At 49.9% G+C, this 24,382-nt stretch overlaps 1 protein-coding gene and 1 long non-coding RNA gene across 3 annotated transcripts in view; one reads left to right on the plus strand and one right to left on the minus strand.

Moving 5' to 3' along the window:
• Positions 1-24,382, minus strand: part of Ttll11 (tubulin tyrosine ligase like 11) — a 260,661-nt gene that overhangs the window by 17,400 nt on the left and 218,879 nt on the right. For both annotated transcript variants that reach the window (XM_050126798.1, XM_050126799.1), the window contains one exon: positions 16,517-16,623. In XM_050126798.1, the coding sequence (XP_049982755.1) occupies positions 16,517-16,623 (107 nt within the window). The remainder of the gene's footprint in view (positions 1-16,516; positions 16,624-24,382) is intronic.
• LOC126491247 (uncharacterized) lies at positions 2,132-22,116 on the plus strand. Its single transcript, XR_007589352.1, has 3 exons — positions 2,132-2,546; positions 16,443-16,658; positions 17,021-22,116. It is a non-coding gene; the product is annotated as an uncharacterized lncRNA (long non-coding RNA).

Genomic DNA, 24,382 nt, shown 5'->3' on the forward strand with positions numbered 1-24,382 from the left:
CTTTGTAGACCAGGCTAGCCTCAAACTCACAGAGATCCTCCTGCCTCTGCCTCCTGAGTGCTGGGATTAAAGGCACGCGCCACCACCTCCAGGCTGTGATCTTTTTATTTATATAGAGACAAGGTCTCGTGTAGCCCAAACTGTATTTGAACTTGCTGCTGATCCTTGCCCTTCTGCTCCTCAGGTCCACCTATCATGAGCTGAGATTACAGGCACGTACCATCATGCAGTGCCAGGATCAAACCCAGAGCTCCGTGCATGCCAGGCAAGCTCTACCGGCCCAACTACACACTCTGGGGGAGATTTTATAGTGAGAAGCTAGGTCATGCAAAATGCTATGAAAGGGCTTTCTTGGGAGTCACAGGGCCTGGCAAGAGGCCTTGGGGCAGTAAAGAGAAGAAACGCAGGTGCTTAGAAGCCTGTCTCTTTAGAGGATACTCCAGTGGTCTTCTCAGCCAGCAGCCAGCCTTGGCCACCCCAAGTGGAACTGGCTGCCCTACCTGCCCCACTCAGGCAGACCTCACCGGTGCAGACCGGTCCCCAGAGGCACAGCTCTGCAGATCCTTCTCGCTCAGCTCGGGGTCACTGGGGTCTAGTGGGACTTTTGGAAGGACTCGGCCCCTTCCGAACGCACAGCATCTCAGTTTCCCCTGCATCTCTCCTGGTGACCCCTTGTATCTCTGTATCTACTGACTGACCTGGCCTACCTCCTAAGGGAAATTACTGTCTGTTAATCTCACTGAAATTTATTTTCTTTTAGAGATTGTCAAATATGCCTTAATTACAGGTTGTTTTTCTGTTAAGTGTCTGCCTCTGCTCCAGACAAGGAGCAACACTGGCAAGGCGTAGTACACAGCCCAACTTCCTACTAGGGCCTGGAAGAATCCAGAGTGGCAATCAGTCACTGTGTATGAAGGCAGGAAGTGCCTCAGATGAGCTGTGTGGTGGTCTGGGCCAGTTTGCAGTACACTGGGAACCTCAGCTTCTACCCTGGTTGGTGGGGAGGTAGGGGGAGGGGGAGAGGGGGTAAGCCATGTGTCTGGCCTGGGAAGGATACCCATGAATTAGCTGCCCCCTCTTGTCTTTAAGTCACCAGAGGGACTCAAGCCTGGAAGGATCTTGCAGGACACCCTCCTCCCACACCCTTGTGGTGACCCCCCACTTTCCAAGATGGGCAGTGTTGGCCGTTACTTAGTTGCACCTTCTAGACTTTAGAGAGACTTAAAGGTTCCGCCTCTGAGGGCGAGGAGGTGGGCCGTGGGGGTGCTACCCACTCACAAGGGGACCCAGCCCTGTCCTCAAGGGCCCCAGGCACTCTTCAGAGTCTGCCTGTCACTTGGAGAGGTGAAAGGAGGCAGAGGAGTGGGTTTCAACTTGACTCGTGTTAGGAATGTCACATTAGCACGCAGATGAGAGGGAGGAGAATCGCTCTTTGATGCGGGAGTTTATTTTTGTCACTTTGTCAGAGAGAAATTGCAGCCCGGGGGGCATTGGAGCTGCACAGAATTACCCAAAACATTAACATGCAAATTGCCTTCTTTAGAGAGGGAGGGTAATTTCATTAGTGCACGGAAATCAGGGGAAAAAAAAACAAATAAAAAAAAATTCACCTTGCCAGGGAGCAGTGCTGTCCCGGAGCTGGTTAGGGCCAGGGCACAGGGAGAACCTGGAGCTTGGTTAGGATTTTGCCACCTCAGCACACAGCTGGGTGGAGCTGCAAGTGACTACCTCAAGACCTCACTAGCACAAGAATCAACAGAGAGCCAGATGAGCACTAGGAAGTCCCCGTGGGGCTGGGAAGCCACGGCTCTGAGAATCAGAACACCCCTGCTTGTGTGGACATTCAGTCACCCATTCTTTCTAGATGATTCCTCTGGGCTAAGTCACTGGCCCCAAATGAGAGCCAGGATCCAGCAGAAGGCACCTGTTGCTGGTGGAGAGGGGAGGAAAGTGTGCTGGAGAGATACCAGAGATACCAGGGATGACCACTGAACTTCAGGAGGAACTGTCTCAACAAGGGCCCGCTCAGGGCCGTTAGGACAGAAACCTTTGGACAGAGGGGTAGAGACGGGGGAGGGGGGGCACGACACAGGACACCAGCATACTGTGATAATGATGCCCAGGCCAGGGGGACACTGTGGGGGTGGGGGTGGAGTCGCAGAGGGTGGAGACAGGTCGGCAACAATGCCTCTAAAGAGTATAGGTTCCAGCTTTACTCTGCTGTTGGCAGGTAGCTAACAACCTGTAGGGCTTGCTTGTAACAGAAAAAAACCAAGGCCCTGTGGGATTTTAGGAGGGAGGGTTTCCCAGCCCTGGGTGCCAAAATGACAGAAGGTTCTATGAGGCTGCGATTACATAAGGTTCCCTCCTTCCTTTGCAGCAGCAGGAAAAGCAGGGGCAGAGACGCCCACAGCTACCAAGAAGCACCTAGGTGATGTCAGGTCTCTCCCAGCAGTTGTGTGCAGTCTTCCCAGGAGGCCACCGCTGCCACCGCCCCCAGGCTCAAGATACCTTCCCTCGCCCTTACTTGGATGGCATTGTGACAGGTACCCATGGTGGGGCACAGGGCACTTCGGAGAGCTCCAGTGGTTGTCTTTAGGGAAGCCCAAGGGGAACCGTCGTTGCTATTGGCATTTGGAGATGAGTAATTCTTTGCTGGGGCTGCCCAGGGCATCATGGGAGCTTGGTAGCGCCCTCGGATTCTGTCTGCTAGATGCTGGTGTCAGCTTCCTACTCTCAGTGTGACCAGACAAGCTCACAATCCTGGGGGACTTGGGGTACTAGTTTTAAGCCCTATGACTCTCTGTGGCAATGGAATGAGTGCACCTTAGAAAAGTGGCCCTGATGCTGAGCTCTTTGCTGGATGGTCTTGGTCTGTCTGGAGAAGACATTTTCTGACCCAGACTGGATGGCTGGACTAACTAGATGACTGTTGACTTTCATGTACCCAAGAGTCCACAGAAAGTCTCTGGAGAGCCTCCATGGAGAAATGTCTCTGGGAGACTTGTCACTGGGATGGACCGACTCTCACATGACATTAGATTCTGAAGAAAGTCGGGCCACCTTGGGCATACCACTTCTCGGAAGCTCAGCTTTCTCCTCGGATCTGGGTTCGAAAGCGCACCTTACAGAGGCGGTGGGCAAATGTTACAAGCTTATGGAGGCCTTCCCAGTTTTAGTTCCAACATGTATGGAACTCAAAATCTCACTCCAGGCAGAGCAAACTGAAAAGCAATGACTTTTCTTGAGTTCAGGGGCAAACTGAGAGATCACAGAACCAACTACCACACAGGAAACTGGAGATTCAAGCGACTCAACAAGGAGAGAATCAAGGAGGGACAGAGACACCAGAGCCTGTAACAAAAGAGACGCATTCACGGTACCGGCTGGCTGATGGGAGCTGGTGTGAGCAAGTCCGGGGCGGGTGGCAGTGGTCACACATTCAGGGATGAAGCCCCAAGAGCCCCAGAGGCTTCTCAAGATGCAGACTGGCAGAAGGCCTCCCCCAACCCCCTTTCTGGCAAGGTTGCAAGGGAAGAAACTCTGAAAATATCTAGACCTTCTTACCTAACAAAAGCAAACGCCCCAGGCACCTGGGGCAGGCAATTAGAGAGCTGACCGCACTAACTCCATCCGGCCTGTCCACCCAGAGGGAAGAAACCAGGGCTGAGACGCCCTTGCTAAGCCTTGGTTGTGAACTCTGGCCCTCTGTAAGCTCAGGCTTTTACAGAGCTCTTCCTCCGTGGCACCTTTCCGGGCTAGTTTTATGTCTGCTTGACACAGCTAGAGTCACTGGAGAGAGGGAGCCTCAGCTGAGAAAATGCCTCCATAAGATGCGGCTGTAGGCAAGCCTGGAGCACTTTCTTAACTAGTGATTGATGGGGGAGGACCTAGTCCATTGTGGATAGTGGCATCCCTGGGCTGGTGGTCCTGGGTTCTATAAGAAAGCAGGCTGAGCAAGCCATGAGGAGCAAGAAAGTAAGCAGCATCCTCCAAGGCCTCTGCATCAGCTCCAGCCTCCAGGTTCCCGTCCTGTTTGAGTTCCTGCCCTGACTTCCTTCAGGGATGGACTATGATCTAGAAGTGTAAGCCACCAGGTTGGTCATGGTGTTTCATTGCAGCAATAGGAACCGTGACTGAGACAGCACCCCAGCCCAGCACGCAGTGGAGGATGATCAGGCTCAGTTCAAGAAGGAGTTTTTTAGAGAAACCAAGGCAATGAGGGGAGAAAAAAAAAAAAAAACAAAGAAAGGAGAGGAAACACGGGCCTCTGGCTCTAACAGCACAGCCAGGGCCTAGGCAAGATAAATATAAAACTCCCAGAAACACGGACCCAGGAGGAAGGTAAAAATATTTTGAACGAAATGAAAATGGAAACAGAACTAACTTACTGAAATGTGTGGGTGCTGTGAAAGCAGCGATGTGGTTAGCCAGATTTCCAGCATCAGATACGTATATTCAACAAGAAGTTCCCATGCTGGCTCTGGCTGTGTGCTCCTTTAGACCCAGGACTCAGGAAAGAGGCATGTGAATCTCTGGGGGTCTGGGGCCAAGCCAGTCAGGGCTGCATAGACACCTTGTCTTAGAGGAAAAAGTTTTAATTTCAGGAAACAGGAAAAAGAGCAGATTCAAAATGGCAAAAGAAATGGTGAAAATCAGGAAATAGATCAATGAAAATTAGGCAGAAAATTGATAGAGAAAAATCAATGAAACAGAGAAGCTTATCCTTGGAGGAAAAAAAATCAATAAAATTGATAAACCTCTAGCCAGCCTAACTGAGGAGTAAAAGGAAATCATTGACTACTAATTACACATTACCAGTATCAGAAACCCGAGAGTCCTAATAATTGCGTCAGAGATGTCCTCCCGACCCCAGGGACAGTATTGGGGTAACAATGTAAATTTGGTAATTCAAACGAAACAGACTAGTTCCTGCAAAGATAGAATTTACCAAAATTTACATAAGGAAAACCCATAATCTGATGAGCCTCTTATCTCTTAGAGAAATTCAGTAAAAAATCCAGAGCCTCCCTGAAGGCTCCAGGCCCCAGCGCACTTTCTGCTGAGTTCTCCCCAATGTTTAAAGCAGAAATAATCCTGTTACATTAGAACCTTCTAGAACGTAGAAGGAACTCAGATTGCTTAGACACGTGCTGCTTAGTGTCAGCTCTTTGCTCTTACTTTGGTTTAATTCTCTCACGGTCTGCGAGCAGTTTATCTAACCTTCTACTTAAAGTGCTCAGGCCTGAAGGTGATCCCAGCTCCAGGGAGGCTTCAAGTCCAGTCTGAGCGGTTTAAGGAGAGTTCATCTCAACAAAAGCAAACAAAACAGGGTGGAGAGGCAGCTCAGCAGGAGGACTTGTCTATTGAGTAGGAAGCAGGCCCTGGATTCAACACCCCAGTATTACAAAAAATCAAAATAAAAAACAAATGTTAACGGATGTTTTAGGGCTTAGAGCACACTCAGTTTGGTGACTATCCTGAGGACAGAGAAGGACGTGTGCGCTGGTCTTATTGCGTGACGCCTGTGAGACACGTACGGACGTGCTGTTAGGTGCACCTGTATCCTGACCTGCTTCCCGACCGGCTAGTCATCTGTCGGCTGCTGGTGGGGGTGCTGAGGCTCCCACAATAGCTGCGGACCCCCTCTCCACTGCCGACAGCTGCACTCATGCTAAGCATTTTTACGTGTGGCTGGAAAACTGTTCCCTTTGCTAACCACCCACCTTTGTCCCTGGTGGTTTCCCTAGCTCCAGGGTCTGCTCCAAAAGCACCTGTTCCATCGCAGGAAATGACCAGCTTCCCTCTCTTTCTCGTTACCAGTGTTTTTAATGTTTAAAAGGGATTTCCCTAAATAGCATAGATTTAAGTCCTGTTGGTCTGTCTGTCTGTCTATCTATCTATCTATCTATCTATCTATCTATCTATCTATCTATCATCTATCTATCTATCTATCTATCTATCTATCTATCTATCTATCGGCAGAGTCTCACTATCTAGCTCTGGCTGTTCGGGAACTCAGAGATCCTCCTGCCTCTGTCTCCCAAGTGCTGGGACTAAAGGTGCGTGCCATTACAACTTGATTTTTTTTTTAATCTTCTCAACAGGTTCTGCAAATTAATTGACACAGCTGAGGCTTTCATGTTAGAGCCATGGCTGATACAATTGATTAATATCTATTATGGTTGTAACTGCTTCCTATTTATTGCCTGTGATCTTTCTTCTCTTTTGAAATCTTGATATCTGCTTCCTTTGGATTTAAACAGAACATTTTATACGGACATTTTTTCTCTTCTTTTGGCACACCAATTCTTCTCCAGTTTTTCTCCTTTTCTTCTCCTCTTCCTACCCTTCCTCCTCCCCCTATTCTTCCTTCTTCCCTCCTCTTCCCCCTTTCCTTCCCCTTCTTCCTCCCCATGATTCTCCCCCTCCTTCCCCTCTTCCTCCCTCTCTTCCTCCCCCTCTTCCTCCTTACACACATGGTGTGTGATACCATGCCCAACCGTTTTAAAATTTAAAAATTAATCACTAACCTAGTTTATAACATGCTTAGCTAATAAGCACATTTTTCAAATAGCAATACGTCACTTCACAGAGAAATGAAAAAAAATCTAGGTGACTATGTTTGTCTCTAAAATTTTTTGCTTCAAATTCAAGAGCAAAATCTATTAAAGAAAAAAAAGAGGAAAGTTGGACTTTATTAAAACGAAAAGCTTCCATTCTGATCAACATATTATTTTAAAAGTGGTGTTGGGGTATATCTCAGTAGACAAGCCCTTGCCCAACATACCCAAGACCCGAGCACAAACTCCAGCATGGGAGAGGGTAGAAAAGGAAAGTCAAGAGATGATAGATGGAAAACATCTGCAAAATACACATGGCCAAAAACTGCCTTAAAATGCAACAATAAGAAAATAATTCAAATTTTAGAAAAGGACCAAAGATCTGAATGATCCCTCCCCTAGGAATATATATATCAAAGAAGCATATGAAAATATGTTCAATATTAAAACTGTATAGTGTATACTGAGTTTCAAATTACAACAGTGAGGTAGGTACCACTGCATATCCACTAAGAAGGTTAAGCAAAGGAACAAAAGTCCTCTGACTATTCTAAGTGTTGACAATGGGAAGGCAGTCCCGAGACAGACAGACGAACGGACGGACGGATGGATAATAGAAAGCAGGTTAATCCAGATAGCGGAGAGGGGACTTACTAGGGGTATTGGTTATGCACTTATGGAGGCAAAGGCGTCCCACATCTGACTGTCTGAAGCTGCAGCCCCTGGGTGCAGGGTCTGAGGCTCAGGCCTCAGAACTAGAGAAATGATGTCCAAACTCTCACTCTGAAGCCAAGGGCCAGAGAACTTGCCGAGCAAAGTAGTGTAAGGCCAGGAGTCCAAAACCCAGGGAGGCTGGGGCTCTGATGTCAAGAGAGTAAGAACCAAAGGCAGAGTCCCCACCCCCGCCTTTAAAAATTACAATTACTTAATTGTGTGTGTGTGCATGTGTGCGGGCACATGTGTGCCATCATATAAACATGGAGGTCAGAGGACAACTTGTGGGAGCAGATTTTCTCCTGCTACTTGGGTCCCTGGGTCCAGGTCATGAGGCAGCTGCCACTTTATCTGCTGAGTCATCCTGCTAGCCTCTCCCCATTTCCTTCCTCCTGGGTCCCCAGCTGATTGGGTGGCACCTGCTCACACTGAGGGTGGACCTTCCCACTCCGTCCACCGACTCACAGACACATCTATAATGGATGCTCTAGCAGCTCCCGAGGCATTCCTTTGACCAGTCAGGCTGACACCCAAAATTAATCATCACAACCATATGGTCCAACAGCTACATTGATGGGAATTCATCTACCCAGGTAAAAACTTAAGTCCACACAAAACCTGCACATGAATATTTATAGTTAATTCATTCTCATTACCAAACTGTGAAGCAATCAAGATATCCTTTAAAAAGTAAATATGTTCACAAATTGTGATTATGCCCATTTAATGGATGGTTATTTAGAGATTTAAAAAAGCAAACTAAAAGGCATATTGGATCTTAAAGGCTGGGAAAGCCAGTCTGAAAGGCTAGGCATACTACAACCTCAAAGTGACAGCATTGTGGGAAAGGCAGACTACACAGAGTCAAAAGCTCATGATGGTTGTCAGGGGTCTGGGGGTGTAAGTGTGAGTGTGAGTGTGAACGAGTGAGAAAGAGTGAATGTGAGAATGAATGTGAGTGAGTGTGAAAGAAAGAGCGCGCGCGCGAGTGTGTATGTGTGTGTGTGTAGGGGGTGAATGGGGCATAGAGAGGCTTGGGGCAGTAAAGCTTTCTTGAGTATTGCAGAGCTGATATCTACAGATCCTTATTCAGTTGTTAAAAGTCATAGAAAGTGGGCTGGAGAGACGGCTCAGCGGTTAAAAGCACTGGGACCAGGTTCAATTCCCAGCATCCACAAGGCAGCTCACAACTGTCTGTAACTCCAGTTCTAGGGCATCTGATACTCGCTTCTGGCCTCCCTGGGGACCAGGTTCACAAGTGGTGCATAGACATATATGTAGAAAAACACCTATACACATGATAACAATAAAATCATTTTTAAAAACCTCACAGAATATGCAACACAGAGAGTAATATGGACTGTCCCAATAACAGACTAGTACTTGCTCACTTCTAGGGTGACCTGTGTACAAGGGAAGGGAGGGAGTGTGTGCTGTCTGCTCTGTGCTTCTAGAACCTGGCTCATGTTGGGTGTAGATAACTGGGGCTCACATTGTGCTGGTCATGTGTGATCAGGTCAGGACATGGTCTGCGGCAGAGACCTAGGGGTCTCCTGCTGGGATTAGCTGGGTGTCCATGGAGGTGGCACCTTGGCTGTCTGGTCCTTCTCCAGCTTTGAGAGAAAAGAGGGATCCCGGCCCACAGCACGGTTGGGTGCACCCAGAGTGTTTTCATCACTGTAAACCATGCAAACATTCCATGGCTCCTCTGGGATGGCAAGTGACAGATGAGGCGGGGCTTCCTGCACAGCCTGTCATTGTCTCTACTACCTATGCCAAGACCAGAGATCAGACTGTCAACCAGACATGATCCCTCTGTCCTCGATGTCCCGTGTAAGTGGTCTCTGTCCTCAGTGGCCCATGTGCGTGGTGTCTCTGTCCTCGATGTCCCGTGTAAGTGGTCTCTGTCCTCAGTGGCCCATGTGCGTGGTGTCTCTGTCCTCAGTGGCCCATGTGCGTGGTCTCTGTCCTCGATGGCCCGTGTGAGTGGCCTCTTTCCTCGATGGCCCAAGTGAGTGGTTTCTGTCCTGGATGTCCTGTGTGCGTGGTCTCTGTCCTCGAGGGCCCGTGTGAGTGGTCTCTGTCCTCGAGGGCCCGTGTGAGTGGTCTCTGTCCTCGAGGGCCCGTGTGCGTGGTCTCTGTCCTCGAGGGCCCGTGTGCGTGGTCTCTTTACTCTCAACCTCTGCAAACTTTAGTTTCCTCCTCTGGAAACAGAACCGTGAATAAGATGGAGCCTTCTGGGAATGGGAGTTCTGAGCTGACAGCTAGGAATCCATCTCATCAATTACAAAGCACACCCACATCAGGTCATCTTTGCTGGTTGGCTGGGAAAAGGCAAAAGGAGCCATATAGGAGCTGGGTTTATGCTTCCTTATAAATCTTGATACTACCAACCCAAGGTGGATGTCAAAGGCCCTGTGTTTCTCAGAGGCTGCTTAGGCCCCAGAGGAGAGGAGATTCCTCTCAGAGCCTGACTCCACTGCTGGCTTGTCCCATGACAATCAGCACTGTTGCTGTGGCAGCTCCCACAAGCTTTGGGAGCCATAAAGCTGTGGGGGCAAGGCACAGAGGCAAGGGAGCAGCCCGCTCTCTCCCTCTGCCCAGGGCTGGTGCAGCTGAGTCCGTGTTCTCTTTTGCCTGGTGACTGAGGACCAGGAAGCCCAGAGTGGGTCGGAGTGGCACCCTGAGGTGAGGTGAGGGTCTTCAACAGTGTAGCCTGTGTCACTGCAGGCCCTGAAGGCCCACATCATGGCTGGGGGAAGACAGGCTGGTATTCTCCTGGCCCTTGCTTTTATTAAAAACAGTGGCTATTTTGTACGTGTATAGATAGGGCTTCCCCCCCAGAGAGACCCATCTAACTCTGAGGTCACTTGAGAGCTGAAAAAAGTGGACAGTTCCAGGACACCTTCAGAAGGTGGACAGCCATAGGGCACCTCCAGAAGGTGGACAGTCCCAGGACACCTCCAGGAGGTTCTGCGTGCTTCCCGCCTGGGGTGGGGCAGCCATGTATATGCATAAGGGAGGCCTTGCTAAGCATGCCAAGTAGAAGTACTTTTAAACATTTCAGTACATCATCAACTAAATACGCTTCAGCAGGAGCGTGTTCCAGCTGAAGAAAGTATGGGCGTCACATGATTTACATAAGTCGACTGAGGGAATCTGGTGAGAGACTGCAGGGAGCTGCAGACGCCCACAAGATGGGCTGCTGGCAGGGTCTTATCCACCCTATGCCTATGTGTGGAACATCAACCACGTGCCAGGCACAGCACTGGGCTTCTGCAGGACAGGAGGACAGCAGGATTGGTTCATTTAACCTGATGGTAGGCACTGCTTATAGAACTGGCTGTGCACCTGGCAGAGGTGGGGGTCCCAGTCCAGCCTGGGCCTGTCAAGAGGACTTTCAGGAGGAGGAGGACCCTGGCTTTGGCCATGAGGGGAGGGGATCTCTGCAAGAGGCAAGGACCTTAGTGAAGAACTCTGAGGTGGCTGGCACTCTGCCTAGAGTGAGGGAGTACCACCTCCCCACAAGTGGAATGGTGATCCTGCCACCGCAAGGAGTTGCTTTGGAGTTGAAAGATGATTTCCAATGAGTTGGCACACATGGTGTCCTAAGGCCCTGCCAGTTCCTCTGCGGAGAGAATGTAGTGAGAGGCCTGGGGTGGTCAGGCACTGAAAAAACCCATCGTATCCATGTCCCACCCTTCTGACCAGACTGGGAGGAAATCTTTCTTCTTACCCATCCCCCGGGGTCCCTAGAACCACCCTGGATCACAATAGCAGCAGGTTAGTTTTCTGAGCACAGTGGCAGACCCTGTTGGCAGCTTCCCTCCCTACCAATTTTGGAGACAGGCACCAGGATCACAGGTCACCTCACAGATGATGGGCAGGGGGCTTGAAGGAAGCCAGGCAGTTTGCTCCAGACCACCTAGCAGGCAAGTTATTAAACACAGCATATCCAGATCTCCCATTTGTCTGAAGCTAGAGTCCAGTGTCACTCAAGGGCTGACGAGGTGATTCAAAAATTAAAAGCACCCACATGGTGACTTATAACCATCTCTAATTCTCTCCAGTCTCCGGGGCTCTAACTCCCTCTTCTGACCTCTGCAGAAACCATGCACATACATGGTAAACGTACATCTACACAGACAGAACATTCATACACATGTGAATATCAAAACAAATAAATCTAAAAAGGGAAAAAGATAGCCACTCACAACCTGGGCTGCAGAGGAGGGGACGCGTAGCCCAGGGGCACAGCAAAGAGATGACATTTTCATTTGGTGGAAGGGTGCCTAGTATAATCAGATATTAAACTATGTAGTCTTCGATTTCCCTCTCTGGGTCCTGAGAAGAACCTTTAAGCCCCCTTTGTTTTTTATTCTTCTCCCTTTTGTTGAGACTGAGCCTCCCTGGAAAGCACAGACTAGCTTCCTGCCAGCCTGGGATTCCAGGTGTGTGCTGCCAGACCTGGCACAGCTTTCTTCTCAAACAGGAGAGCACCCGGCTGCAAAGAAAACAGAGTCCCCCAGTGTCCGACATGTTAGAGGGTGATGCCCTGCTGCCGGGCCAGCCCCCCCCCCCCCCCCCCCCCGTGCAGGTGACTGTGGCACCAATGACAAGGACACTTTGTTGCCTGATCAGGATGCTGTCCTCATTTCTCCCACAGAGATGGGCTGGCCATCTCTGGCAGGAGCAGAGAGCAAAGTCTGAGGCGATAAGAAGTTGTGAGTACCATTTACTGAAATCACTGCACCTCTGCACAAAGATTCAATTTCTCATTTGGTTCCGGCCCAGAAGAAGGCAGTAGCATTCCAGTTTTGCTGATAACAGCCTCATTTAGACTTTTGTGTTGGGCTGGAAATTCTAAGGATGGAAATGAAAATCCATAATTTTGGGGAAAAAATGACAATTACACACGCGTGCTGGAGGGTGGGATGTGTTTGTTAAGTTCTTCCAAGCTCCTGAGCAGACCTGACATTGTGAGAGATTATCCAGGGGACAGACAAGGGCTCCACGATGGAGGGGAACAGGCCAAACCAGGGAGCCACACCCGAGAGGCTGTTGCTGTGAAGTCTGGCTTTTGTTTTGGGTGAGTCTTCTGGGTGCTCATTCCATAACTGAAAATACCTAATTGCAGGGCAGGGGTGAGAGCGTAGTCGGTGAAATGCCAGCTTTGCAAGCACGGTCTCAGACGAGAACCTCGCAGGTGTGGTGGCGCAGACTTGTGGTCCTAGTGCCGGGGAGAGAGGATTGGTGGATCCCTGGGCACTGGGCCAGCTAGCGTGGCCTACTAGGTGAGATCCAGGCAAACGAGAGACCCCATTTTGAAAATCAATTGAATGTTACCGGAGGAATGGCAGCCGAGGTTATCCTTCGCTTTCTACATTCACATCCGTGTGCACACACCCTCTCCCCAGACACACAACACGCACCTGCACACGGGCGCTGGCACCTGGGCAGGGACATGGTGGAAGCCACTCAGTATCCGAGGACACTGAAGTCAGCTCCACAGCGGTGGCCCAACAGGAAGCAAAGCTCACAGTCAGGACCAAGGCTGCTGAGATGATGCCCCTGAGTTATTACATCCCTAGCGCGGGTACTTTTTCTCACAACTTTTGACCTTTTCCTAACCCATGTTCTCCATGCTGGTTTTCTCCAAGTCAGTAGGAAAGTCCCCGGTCATAGGCTGCCTTTGTTCACGTGCTCTCGCCCACAGGGATGTCTGGGTCACCCTTTCTCCGGAGCACAGGTGCTGGGGAAAGGGAGGGTCCCATGGTGCTTTGACTCTGCTGCTGCTGGGGTGGACGGTAGTCCCACATCACTGAGTGAATCGCACTGGGCATTCGGGGGTGGGAGTAAGGCCTTGCCAGTGAGCCCACTGCTTCTGCAGGCTGTGACTTTTCCACTTAGAATTCCCTGCTTCGAGTATGTGGTAACCTTAATTTCAGTTTGTCAACTTATTAAATAGTAATTGGGACACATAGACAGCCACAGAGACACAGACAGACACACACTTGGACAGATACAGACGTACACAGACTCACTGGAATGGAGGCCTGAAGATCAATCACTTGGCTCCATACCAGAAAAGGAAGAGGAAAGAAGCAAAGAGATGGACAGATGGGAAGGAGAGAAGAGGAGGGAGGGAAAGACTTGGGGGGAGGAAGGAGGGACTGCTGCTTCGTCCCAAAAGCAAGAACCACACCCAGGCACAGATTTCTCTGCTCTCTGCGAGCATCTTGAATGGCCCAGGTAGGCCTTTCCTGCGGGGAGGGGGGACGACGACCGGTGGGGATTCGGACACACGACTGGGCCAACCTTGAGAAGGACTCAACAGTGACCTGGTTGGCAGCTGGGATAACAGGGCCTCCGTCCCCACAGAATGGCTTCCATTCCTAGGCCACCAACCCCTGCCGTTTTTCTCTAAAACAATGCAAACAGGAAAATAGGCTCCGAAGACGAGGGTGGGGGACGCGACTTGGAGAAGACATCCACAGCCCACATACTCCAGTTGTGCCCCTGTGGGTTTCTGTACTGAGTGAAGTGATCTTTCAGATGATCTTGATATGTAAAATGATCTTGATATAAGAATTTACACGCATTTATGAAACAAAGTGTGAGGGTCAGTCCATGTAAGCACACGTGACATCACATCCGGCTGATTAGCATATCCATCCTATAAAATACCATCATTTCTCTGTCGTGAGGTCCTGAAATCCTCTCTCCCAGCTCTTTGAGACACATAGTGTTGCTGTCAGCACACCTGCCAGCCTCTGCATCACCTGAGTTCTGTCACACAAGCCCTGTCCCCTGCCCAGCTGTACAGGGAACAGACATCGTCTGGTGTACGTCTATGTTAGAGACAGTGGCTGGGGCCAGGCAGCTGAGTCCTGAGTTCAAATCTGGCCTTTGCCACTCATTGGCTATGAGACTGTAAACAAGTCCCTTTGCTCTTGGAACCTGTGAAATGAGGTGTGATCTCGCATAACAAAGCTGTGAGACTAAGCCACAGTAAATGGCCACATGAAGAAGTCTCTAAAAGTCCCGCATGACCTATAGTTACTGCTCTACACCTTCCGGCTGCAGATGGATGCAGAATTTCCAAGGATTCCAGCCCCAGCTTCAATGGTGGTAAATGTATTTCTCGTTTTCTTGGTTTGGTCAGCAAAGTAGACCCCAGAAGGTCTTTGTGGAGCTGATATTGTGCAAGCTCCCCTCCCCCAAGGATTCTGCTTACGAGGAGTGATTTTAGGAGCATGCAAAACAAGCGAAGCTATTGGGGATGAACAATGGGCCAGATGGCAATGCTGGCTGGCAGCAATAGAACATGATAAATAGCTTCCCACTGTGACTCGTGATCAATTTCAATATTTAATAATTCCATGCACCCCCACCCACTCATCTGGCCCCCTCCACAGGATCCTGCCATGACACCCGGCGTTCAGCTCGTGGACCAAGCAGTTCTTCTCTTTCTGAGGATGTCAGCAGAATGTGACACAGTGCAACTGTCAAATGGGCTCCCTTAGTCCTTGAGATGATAATTATCCTGCCTGCATGTCCTGCAGGTGCGCCCTCCTCCTTTCCTGCTGGGGAGTCTGGAAGGCCCTGCCAGCTGAAGATGTATGCTCACCTTGTTGGCTCAATGGCTGCTAGCGTTGCCCAACTTTCGCTTTGGAACTAAGCGGAGCAGCAAGCAGCCATCTTACCAGCACCCCGACAGTGGGTAGGAGGAAGTGACCCAGACAGGAAGCCTTGAGCCATTTTTCTTCTGAGACTCAATTTCCTCCTCTGAACAATGGACACGGTCAGGCCTATCCCTGGAATGGCAGCTGGTGCCACCCATGAAAAGCTTGTGGTCATGCTCGGCATACAGGCAACAGCCAACAAGTGGTATTGTTATCAAATATGGAGCTAACCTCAAATGATTTCTGAGTGCCAGCGCTTTGCAGGGTGGGTTAGCTGTGTCCTTGTGGTTGACATTTCTAGCCCACATTGGTGAAGGGTTTGTCACCAGTGGTCACATAGCCTCTCCTGAGAGTCTCCCCCAGCAGTAAGACAGGAAAGAATCCACTAGTAAGGTTAACCACCCTGAACGGTTGGCAGTGACCCCAAAGGCATTAGTAGCCACTAATGTATGCGCCATTTAGAGAAAATACACACATACACGGATGAGAAGCTCCAGAGAAGGGGCGACCTGATTTCTGGCCGATGTTGGCAAGAGACTATAGCCACTTCTCATCTAGATCTTTCAGCTTCTGACTTCAAGTCTTCTCTGCCCACTCACAGGAGGAGCAAGACGACCTGGCAGGTGTGTTCTCTACTTGTGTGTGAGGGCGGGAGGATGGTGCCTGGTGTACCTGGGTCACTAGAGCCACAGGTGATGGTGAAATGAGGCTCCTAACCCCTCAGTGCCGGGTCACAGGGACATAATGAGAGGATCTTGGTGGTTTTGTGATGAGCTGATCAAATGTCCTTTATGGTTATTAGAGAGTGGAGATGGGAAACCCGTCAACTCAAAGGTAGAGTCTGCTAGCAGAAAAATCAACAAGGAAACAAGGAAAGAGCAAAGCAGCGGCTACCATAGTTAAGGCCTTTGTGTGGCATCTAAAGTTTGCCATAAGCCTTGCCTGCTTCGCTTTCTTCGCTTTCCTCCATTGTAGCTAGTTGGGGTAGCCTGGGCTCAATGGCTTTTTCCACATGTTCCTGTGTAGGCAGGCCCGCATTCCTGCTCAGGTCCATCCTCACCCTAGCCACTCATTTATCCAGTGGGTTCTTCCTCAAGAGGTCTTCTGTGTCCTCCTGGGAGGAGGAACACCCCCATTCTCGTTCAACCCCACCCTCACTATGTTAGCGTCATTTCTCATGTGTCTCAAGTCCACAGCATTCTTTCCAGGCAAGAGCCAAGCTCTCTAGTCTACTGAAGGCCTAACCACTGTGTTCTCAACAAGTGTCTGCAGGGCCACAAACAAATAAATGAACAGCAGTCTACCTCTAGAAGTGATTAAGTCAGAGCCTTAGAGGGGGATGGGGTGGGGTGTTGGTGGGGTGTAGTGGGACAGTGAAACTTCTGGTGGGACTGGAATCTGGGAGGGGTTACACAGCCTTGGTAGCAGACAGTGCCTCAGGCTTTAAATTCTCCTTCCCTCTCCCTTCCACAATATAAAGGCCTGAAGCTGTGCAGACCCCTCCACACCTGTCGTGCAAGGGCACCATGGGATGTGAAGGCAGCCATCGAGTACCTGAGTCCCGCTGGTCGAGGGCCACGGAGTTCCACCTCCTTGTGATGTCAATGTAGAGGATGTCCACTGCAGCCATGGACAGGCTGCTGCTACTCAGCTTGCAGTTCCTGCCGTGACAGGGAAGAAGACATGTTATTCTACGGTACAAACTTCCGGCCCCTTTTCATTCAAGCCTATGAGACTGAACATTTGTGCCCCCTTGAAACACACGGGGGGGGGGGATCTTTGGTACTTTAGAGGTCATGTGGGTGGGGCCCTAGCAGATCTATTGGTGTCCTTGTATGAGGACACTAAGGGGAGGAGAGCTGGCCGGTTTCCCTTCTCCTCAGCACAGAGAAAGCAGCTGCAAAAGCCGGGTCAAGCTTTCAGCAGTCCCCTCTCTGCCAGGGCTGTGGCCATGGCCTCCAGCTTCCAGACTGTGAGAAGTCAGCTTCTGTTGTTCAAGCCACAGGAGCTGCTCAAATGGAGACCATGTCTTTGCTCAGGCCATGTTTTTCTCCCCAGAATTCTTGGCGATCAGCAGAGGAACAGTGGCGAGAAGGTTGTGAGTGGGAACTGGGGGTTGGAGACTACGGCTTTAGTGAGGACTAATGAGTGGACCTGCTGAGAGCAAGGCTGTGGAGAAAGCCATCATTGAGCCAAATCCTGCCTCTGCCACTGAGAACCCAGGCAAGCCACTCGCTTTTCCAGCCTTTCTGCTTTAGTGTTTTCGTTCTGTCTGCTGCACCTCATACAGTCCTGAAGACCCTGCCCGCTCTCAAAGGGAGGCAAGGCTCTCTCTTTCTCTTTCTTAGTATCATTATTACTACTATTATTATTGCAATAGGGTCTCATATAGCCCAGGCTGGCCTCAAACTCACTATATGGCTGAGGATGATCCTCCTGCCTCCACCCCCAAGTGCTGGGATTACAGGTGTGCGCTACCACATCTGGTTTCTAAAGTGGTCCTGGGGATGGAACCCAGAGCCTCATCCATGGTAGGCAAGTATTTTATCAGCTGAGCCACACCACAACCCAAGGAACTCCATCGTCAGGAAATACTTTTTTGTGTATTCATCTTCTTACTGTTTCAGAATATGAGTACTGCCCTCTCCTGTCACTACAGGCAGCTGACTGTGTCACAGTCACATGGACTGGCAACGACAGCTCACCACTGAAGTGACTGAAGTCATCTCTGTGGTCTGGGAGCTGTTCCTCCCGGATCTTACCAGAGGAGTCCCTGAGGCCGAACATGTAGACAAGAAGCCTGATGTGTTTCTACTTCACCTCTCTTACTTTGTCACCCTGATGGCTTTATACAAGCCCCGAATCCTCACACACAGGCCCAGACAAGCAGAGTGGAAAGCGCAGGCAGAGCCATGTTCTTTTTTGGCACAGGCTGGCCCCAAGTCACTGGAGAGCCTTCTACACCATGCTGCAAGTTTGTTACTGGTCATCTGGAGCCAGGAGGAGGGTGGATGTTCTGATGCTCCTTCTGCTCGGGTGCAGGGACACCAAAGAACGGGACATAAATCTGATGTCAGCAGCAGTGCTCTGCCTCAGCCACGGAGGGGGCGTTTGGAGTCCCATCCCCTCCACTCATTTATTTGGTCTGGAGAAGTGGGTAAACAGCATTTAGATGCTTGATTGTGGGTAGTTTTCTTAAATCTCTCCACACACCTTTGTTTCTCGATCTCTGAGTTGAAGGTCCCGCCTGCCCACATGGCTGCCGAGGGAAGCAGGGAACGTCTGTGGGCAACTGTGTGCTGCCGGGTGCCTGGGAGGCTCGTGGCATGCCTTAGTCCTCATTTCTTCTTGCTCTCCAGTTTTCTCTCTCAGGCAACAGGTCCAAACTTTCACTGTCCTTTTGAGGTAATGAAACCTAGGACAAGAGAGCCTAGGCCAGCCGTTGGCTTGTCCACCTCTCCCACCGCCCTCTGGACACGATTGCTCTAGGAGGTGGGATTTCCTAAGAAACCTGAAGGCTGGACTCTGGGCTCTGTCAGAGCTACACCGACACTTCCGGACAGTTCCAATGCATCTCATCCGTACCCCAGTGGATGACAAAGTGCTTCTCTGACGGCCATTTGTCATTGCTCCTTGTGTGAACAGTTCCCGTAGGTGCCAGACAGGTGAGGTTTTGATTGACAATTATGATTGCCACCTAGAGGCCCCTATCCAGATTCAGGTCCGCTCCTTAACTATGGTGGTTGTGAGTATGCCCAGCACGGTGCCTGGATGAGGTCCCTGCACCTTCTGCCCTGGCACACTTGCTTGCCCCTCCCTCCCCTCCTCAGACCAACAAGTCACATCCCTTTCCATATTTCAGTCACAAGGTGCCGTGGCAGACTTCAAAGCATGTCAGCGCCTAGTGACTGAGTCAGTGGGCACTGAGCTTTTCATGTCGCCGGTCAGGAGATGCTATCTCTGGTGGATTCTGCTAGGGACAGTAGTCTCTCGAGTCATGCTGTCGGTGGACGCTGCTGATTCCCAAGGCTTCATTAGGAAAAGCCATAGCTCTTTCCGCATCAGTGTTCTAGGACTACCTGTTCCTTGGGAGGACGGAGAGCTGCCTGGCTTGCTCCGTGGGTTAATGAAGGTTAAAACCGGAAACTGAACTGACCACTGGTATATAGTTATTTTTTTTTCCTGACAGGAAGAAAATAGAAGTGTCAAATCTTAGTAGAAGCCGTAATTTACCAGGGAGAATTCTCCCTTTATCCCCTTTCCAAGGTAACTCATCCTCCCCAGCAATACTGGCAAATACAGTTGATTACGGTGCCTGCAGTTAGAGAGGAGGACCATCCGTGTCGGCTGCAGGAGGCACGAAATGCTTAAAGAGGTTTGGATTCTGTAGGTCCTTCTTGGGCACCATATCCTTCCCAAGGTCTCAGAGCCCTTGTAAGCACCTATGAGGGAGGGGTCCCAGTCCCATTTCAGTGGGGGAAAGATGAGGCACAGAGGGGGGTCAGGACATGCTGAAGGTCACACGGCTCAAAACTGTACCCCATCTCCCCTTGGAAACAAAGGGAGGTGGTCCAGCTGGCGGTCCCAGAAGGAGCCTAGGATCAAGATACAAACTCTCAGTCTAGTGGCCTAAGGGCTGGACGCCTGCTGGGAAGTTTTGGGATAGGGGTTTCTGGGACATAACTAGGAGCTCATGAAGGCAGGGGCTTCTGGGTTCGTCCTTTGGCTACCAGACATTTTCGGGGCTCAAACAGAGTCTATTTAGCTCAAATAGAAGCTAACATCAAATATTTGGAATAACGCTTTTGATTCATACAGCCACTGAATACAGAGCTCATCTCCTGTCATGGTGGGTACCCATATTCGGGGCCCAGTGACGGGTGGCACAGCTCTCAGAGCTGTGCAGGAGATGGCGTGTGATGGCCAGGTCGTTTCAGTCATGGAACACAACTTCCCCTCGTGCCCTGGGATCAGCTCCCTCAATGAACAGGTGGAAGGGGAAGATCTTAGGAGGAAGAGCACTCTGAGAAACCGGGTATGGGAGAGGCTAGACATTTTCTAGAAAAGAAGTGGACCTTGGGTTTTGCTGCGTGATTCTGAGCATGCCATAGAAGTTCTTTTTGTTTGTCTGAGGGGACCGAGGCTACCCACCAGACAAGGCCCTGGCACTGGCGCTCCATGCTGGGCACATGTGGAGAAGAAGCCGACAACAATCAAAGTCTTGCCTAGTGATGAAGAATCGGCTGAAAGTGATGACTTTTGTGTTTCTTGTTGTTTCTCTTTTTTTGGAATGGAAGTAATCTGAGTACACATGACGGGAGAGATCACAAATCACTGAAGTTCATTAGGAGCCTGAGCGTGGGGGAAGCTTTGAAACCATCATCCATTTCCTCTAACTGCCTATGTCTCTTGGGAAATTTAGGGACCAACTTTTTACACTCCACAAAATCCTATTTATAGAATTTCTTTTATGTTCATCCTTCTTTGTGGTGAAAAAAGAGCTGCTTTTCTTCCCTCCAGAGGTTTCTGTAAGGTAAAAGGCAAATATCCATATTTATTTTAGAAAAGGGGGGGGGACAAATCACTAAATATTTGTGAGGGGAGGAAAGAGGTGTCTGTGGTTTAGAACATCCACGGTTTTCAAGGCTGTGGAGAAGAATCGCACACGGTTTCTGGGAAGGAATGGTCACAGAAGGGACAGTTTCAAAGTCACTAAGGAGTTAATGTTAAGGGGGACAGTGGGCTCCTTCTACTTCTATTCTAGAACATTTTAACCTCTCATGCCTCTCAGAGGGAAAAACCCTACAGCTATCTATTATGAAGCATATCAGACTGGCCTAGAACAGAGATCTACCTGCCTCTGCCTCCAAAGAGCTGGAATTAAGGGCATGCCCACCACACTCAACTCCTAAATAAAATATAGGAGGTGACAATTTATCAAGTGTTTGTAACAAAAGAGAAGTAAAAGGGAAAGGGAGAAAGAGGGAAAATGCGTCCTTTAATTCAAACAGAGACCTGGGATCAGAAGCAGCGAGTGTCCTGGGAAGGAGCCTGGCTGGGGCCAACTGTTGACTGTGTAGCTGCATTCAGTGGACAGTGAGGACACTGGGAAGTGTCCTCCATGAGTTCTATGATGTCTCCCACCCCCACTAGTGACCCGTTGACAGGAGCTAATACAGACCAATCTCTCTCAAAGGAAGCCTCCACATCCTGGCAATTGTTAGAAAATAAAATTTCCAAAAAACAAAAAACTAAAAAGCAGAGCTCAGTTCACAGTGAAGATACGTGCTGCCTGATGATACTCGGCTGCTGAGGAAATGACTGGAGGCTGGTTAGAGTGTCTAGACGGGAGAATGACAGTTTCTTATTTCTCATTCGTGGAGCAAGAGAAGAGTGGAAGATGGCTGGGCGGGCATTAGCATAATTCGCTGTGAAAACTGCTGATCTGTGCTGCGAGTTCTGAGAGATGGACACCGAAAATAAATCCAAGCGGACCGTGGATTATTTTCTTCTCTTCTCGGTCTTTTCAAGGAACGTGGAGAGAAACAGAGTGGGTAGTAGATGTGAAAGCCAAGTTTCACTTGGGGCATCTGTGTGGGAACCTTGCGAGGTGTGTGCACCGTGCTGGGAATATGTGTTTCGGTGTGCTCCTGCGAAGGGCACTTGGTTCAACCCAGCATATGGTATAAATATTATTAATTCATAACGAAGCAACATTTAAGCCAAAGTGGAAAGGAGAGAGAGAACAGTCGTGAGCAGGTGGTGAAATTTAATTTGCAAGACTGAACATACCCAGATAAATTGGAAGGCGGAGATTTACCATATTTTACTATTGAGCTGCCATTGGGGTTTCTCGGGCCATCTTTTACCGAGTGCTGTGTTCCATCCACGTCCTCCTGCATCCTGAGTTAGGATGGGCATTTGCTGGGTGGCCTTGTTGTTGCGTCCATCTGCTCGAGCCGCCTCTTGGCCACCTGAAGACGTCTGTTTACTGCCTCCTTCTGCCGCAGTTCCACTGACAGCCCTGGCTGGCCACAGATTGGAGGTGGTGGCTGCAGAACCTAACAATCCCCAATCTTGGAGAAATCGATTTCTCATGCAAATGCCTTCAATGATGGGAGAATCACAAAGCCTGACACATCCAGGCAGCTTTGCAGGGACATTTTTGTCATTAGCCCATTCTGACCTGAGAGTTAAACTTGTTACAAACTTTTTTTTTTTTTTTTGGCACAGGGTTTCTCTGTGTAGCCCTGGCTGTACAGGAACTTGCTCTGTAGACCAGGCTGGCCTCAAACTCAGAGATCCACCTGCCTCTGCCTCCCGAGTAATGGGATTAAAGGTGTGTGCAACCACCACCCATCCTATTAGAAACATTCTGAATTCTATTTTCTCTTTAGGCTTGTGTAAAATGTGGAGGTCCTTTTAATAGATATCTCCTGATCTCAAACCAAGTGTCACTCATTGGAGGCCTCTGTGGGCAGTCCTGCTTTGATTGAAGTCGATTTTTGAGTACAAAGATTTTACATGAAAATAAGCATCATAACTTCATCTGAAGAGACACAAAGCTCTGATGGCATCAAGTGTCCTAGCAATGGTTCCCGGAGATGATCCTACCCCTTCCCATCAGAGCTCACTGTGTGTTTGGGGCCTTGGGGAGGCAGGGAGAGGAAGACCCAGAAGCATTTGAGACTGGAAGCTTGCCAGTGTCTCGAGATCTCCTCCCTGTCTTCTTATCAGGCAAAATTTACCCACAAGTGGCCAGGAAGCCTCCCAGAACCTCTCCTGTGTCCTCAGCCAGGGCACAGAGCCTCAGGTCCATTGCAGCTTGGATCACACACCGTCCTTCACTTCTCAGCTTGGGCCGCACAAAATCCTTCTGCTGGCTCTCCCTGCTGCCTGTGTGGTGTGTCTGTCTACTGCTCAGCCAATCACAACAAGTAGTAGGACAAACTCTGCTTCCTTCAGGAGGCCCCCATGGGTGCCACTAGGTGCATAAAACCTCCCCTGTTCTTACTGCCAGCCCCCTGCTCTGCCCACCGCCCCAGTCATGGAGCCCTGGCTTGCTGCTTCAGACTTTGCCAAAGGCTGACATGAAGAGTCTGCTCCATGTGTGGTTAGTTTGGGAGTCCCAGGGGAAGGAAGGTTTCTTTAACTTGTTCTGTCCCCATGTTGGAAAGAGTTGGGCATGGCTCAGATGTCACAGCAGCCGTGTTCCTTGCAGATCCTGACAGTTCTCCACATGAAGCTCAGGTGGCCCTTCAGTCCCTCAGGTTTTTAACGGGGTTTATGTGTCATGGTGCAGAAGCTGGGCAGGCCCAGCGTGTTCAAGCCGTAGACATGCTGTGCACAACGAAGCTGTGTGAACTAGCTTGTTAACCTCACTGCTCCTCTGTGCTTCTGCAGGCCTCGGATCAGGGTCCTCTGTGTCCCAAGGCTCAAGGAAGAACCACAAAGAGGCAAAGACTGCCTAGCTGTTTGTCTCCTTCTTTCTCCTTTTCACTGTGATGATAGCAATACATTTTAAAAGAAAGAAATAACACACACCCCACACAAAGCTCCAGGGGTAGCAACATGGCTCAGTGGATAAAGACGCTTGCCACCAAGCCTGACAACTTGAGTTCAGTCTCTGGGATCTGCAGCCTGAAAGCTGACCTCTGACCTCCACAGGCAAGCTGCGACGTGTGCACCGTACTCACACACACTAGGTGAATGAATAGATGCAGTACGAAGTTGGTTTCCCAGCTTCCCATGTGACTACAAGTAACCCACACAACAGATGCAGAATCGTTACCTGTAGGAGCAACACAGGCGCCCTCAGAAGGAGCTAGCGACGCAGGCGGGCAACGCAGGCCACAGGCTTTGGCTAGGACAGGCGGGGACTGGCGCAGTGGCAGAGGACGCAGGCGGCAGGGACTACCGAGCAACACCGAGAGCAGATCTCCCCACTCCAATTAAATCAAAGAGGTAGGCCTTTGGTTGGCGAGGTCCCTGGCAAACGGGGAGCCGGGTCCTGTTCCTCAAAACCCTTCTGAGGGGTGAGAGGGTTCTTGGCCCAGGGCAGGAGCCAGGAAACAGAGCGAGGAAATTAGTAAGAGAAGCCTCCGGCCAGCAGAGAAACCTGATCCGATTTTAAAAGACCAATTAGATAGCATTGAAAGGAGGAGATGGGCAGGCGCCAAGGCAGAACATCACCCAATAATCAGAAAAACAACATGAAAACACCAGAACCCAAAGATCTTACAACAGAAAGACTTGAACACCCTAACACAGAAGAAGTGGAAAAAATTGTCTTTATGAAAGCAATAGAGTCCCTTAAACAATATGTAAAAAACACCCTTATAGAAATGGATGAGATGTATAACAAAAAGTTTGAAGAATTAAGTAAATACGTACATGAGACCCTGGGAAACCAAGAAAAAA

Source organism: Alexandromys fortis, unplaced genomic scaffold (genome assembly GCF_014885135.2).
Source record: "Alexandromys fortis isolate MF-2015 unplaced genomic scaffold, M_Fortis_MF-2015_v1.1 scaffold_268, whole genome shotgun sequence".
Lineage (NCBI taxonomy): Eukaryota > Metazoa > Chordata > Mammalia > Rodentia > Cricetidae > Alexandromys > Alexandromys fortis.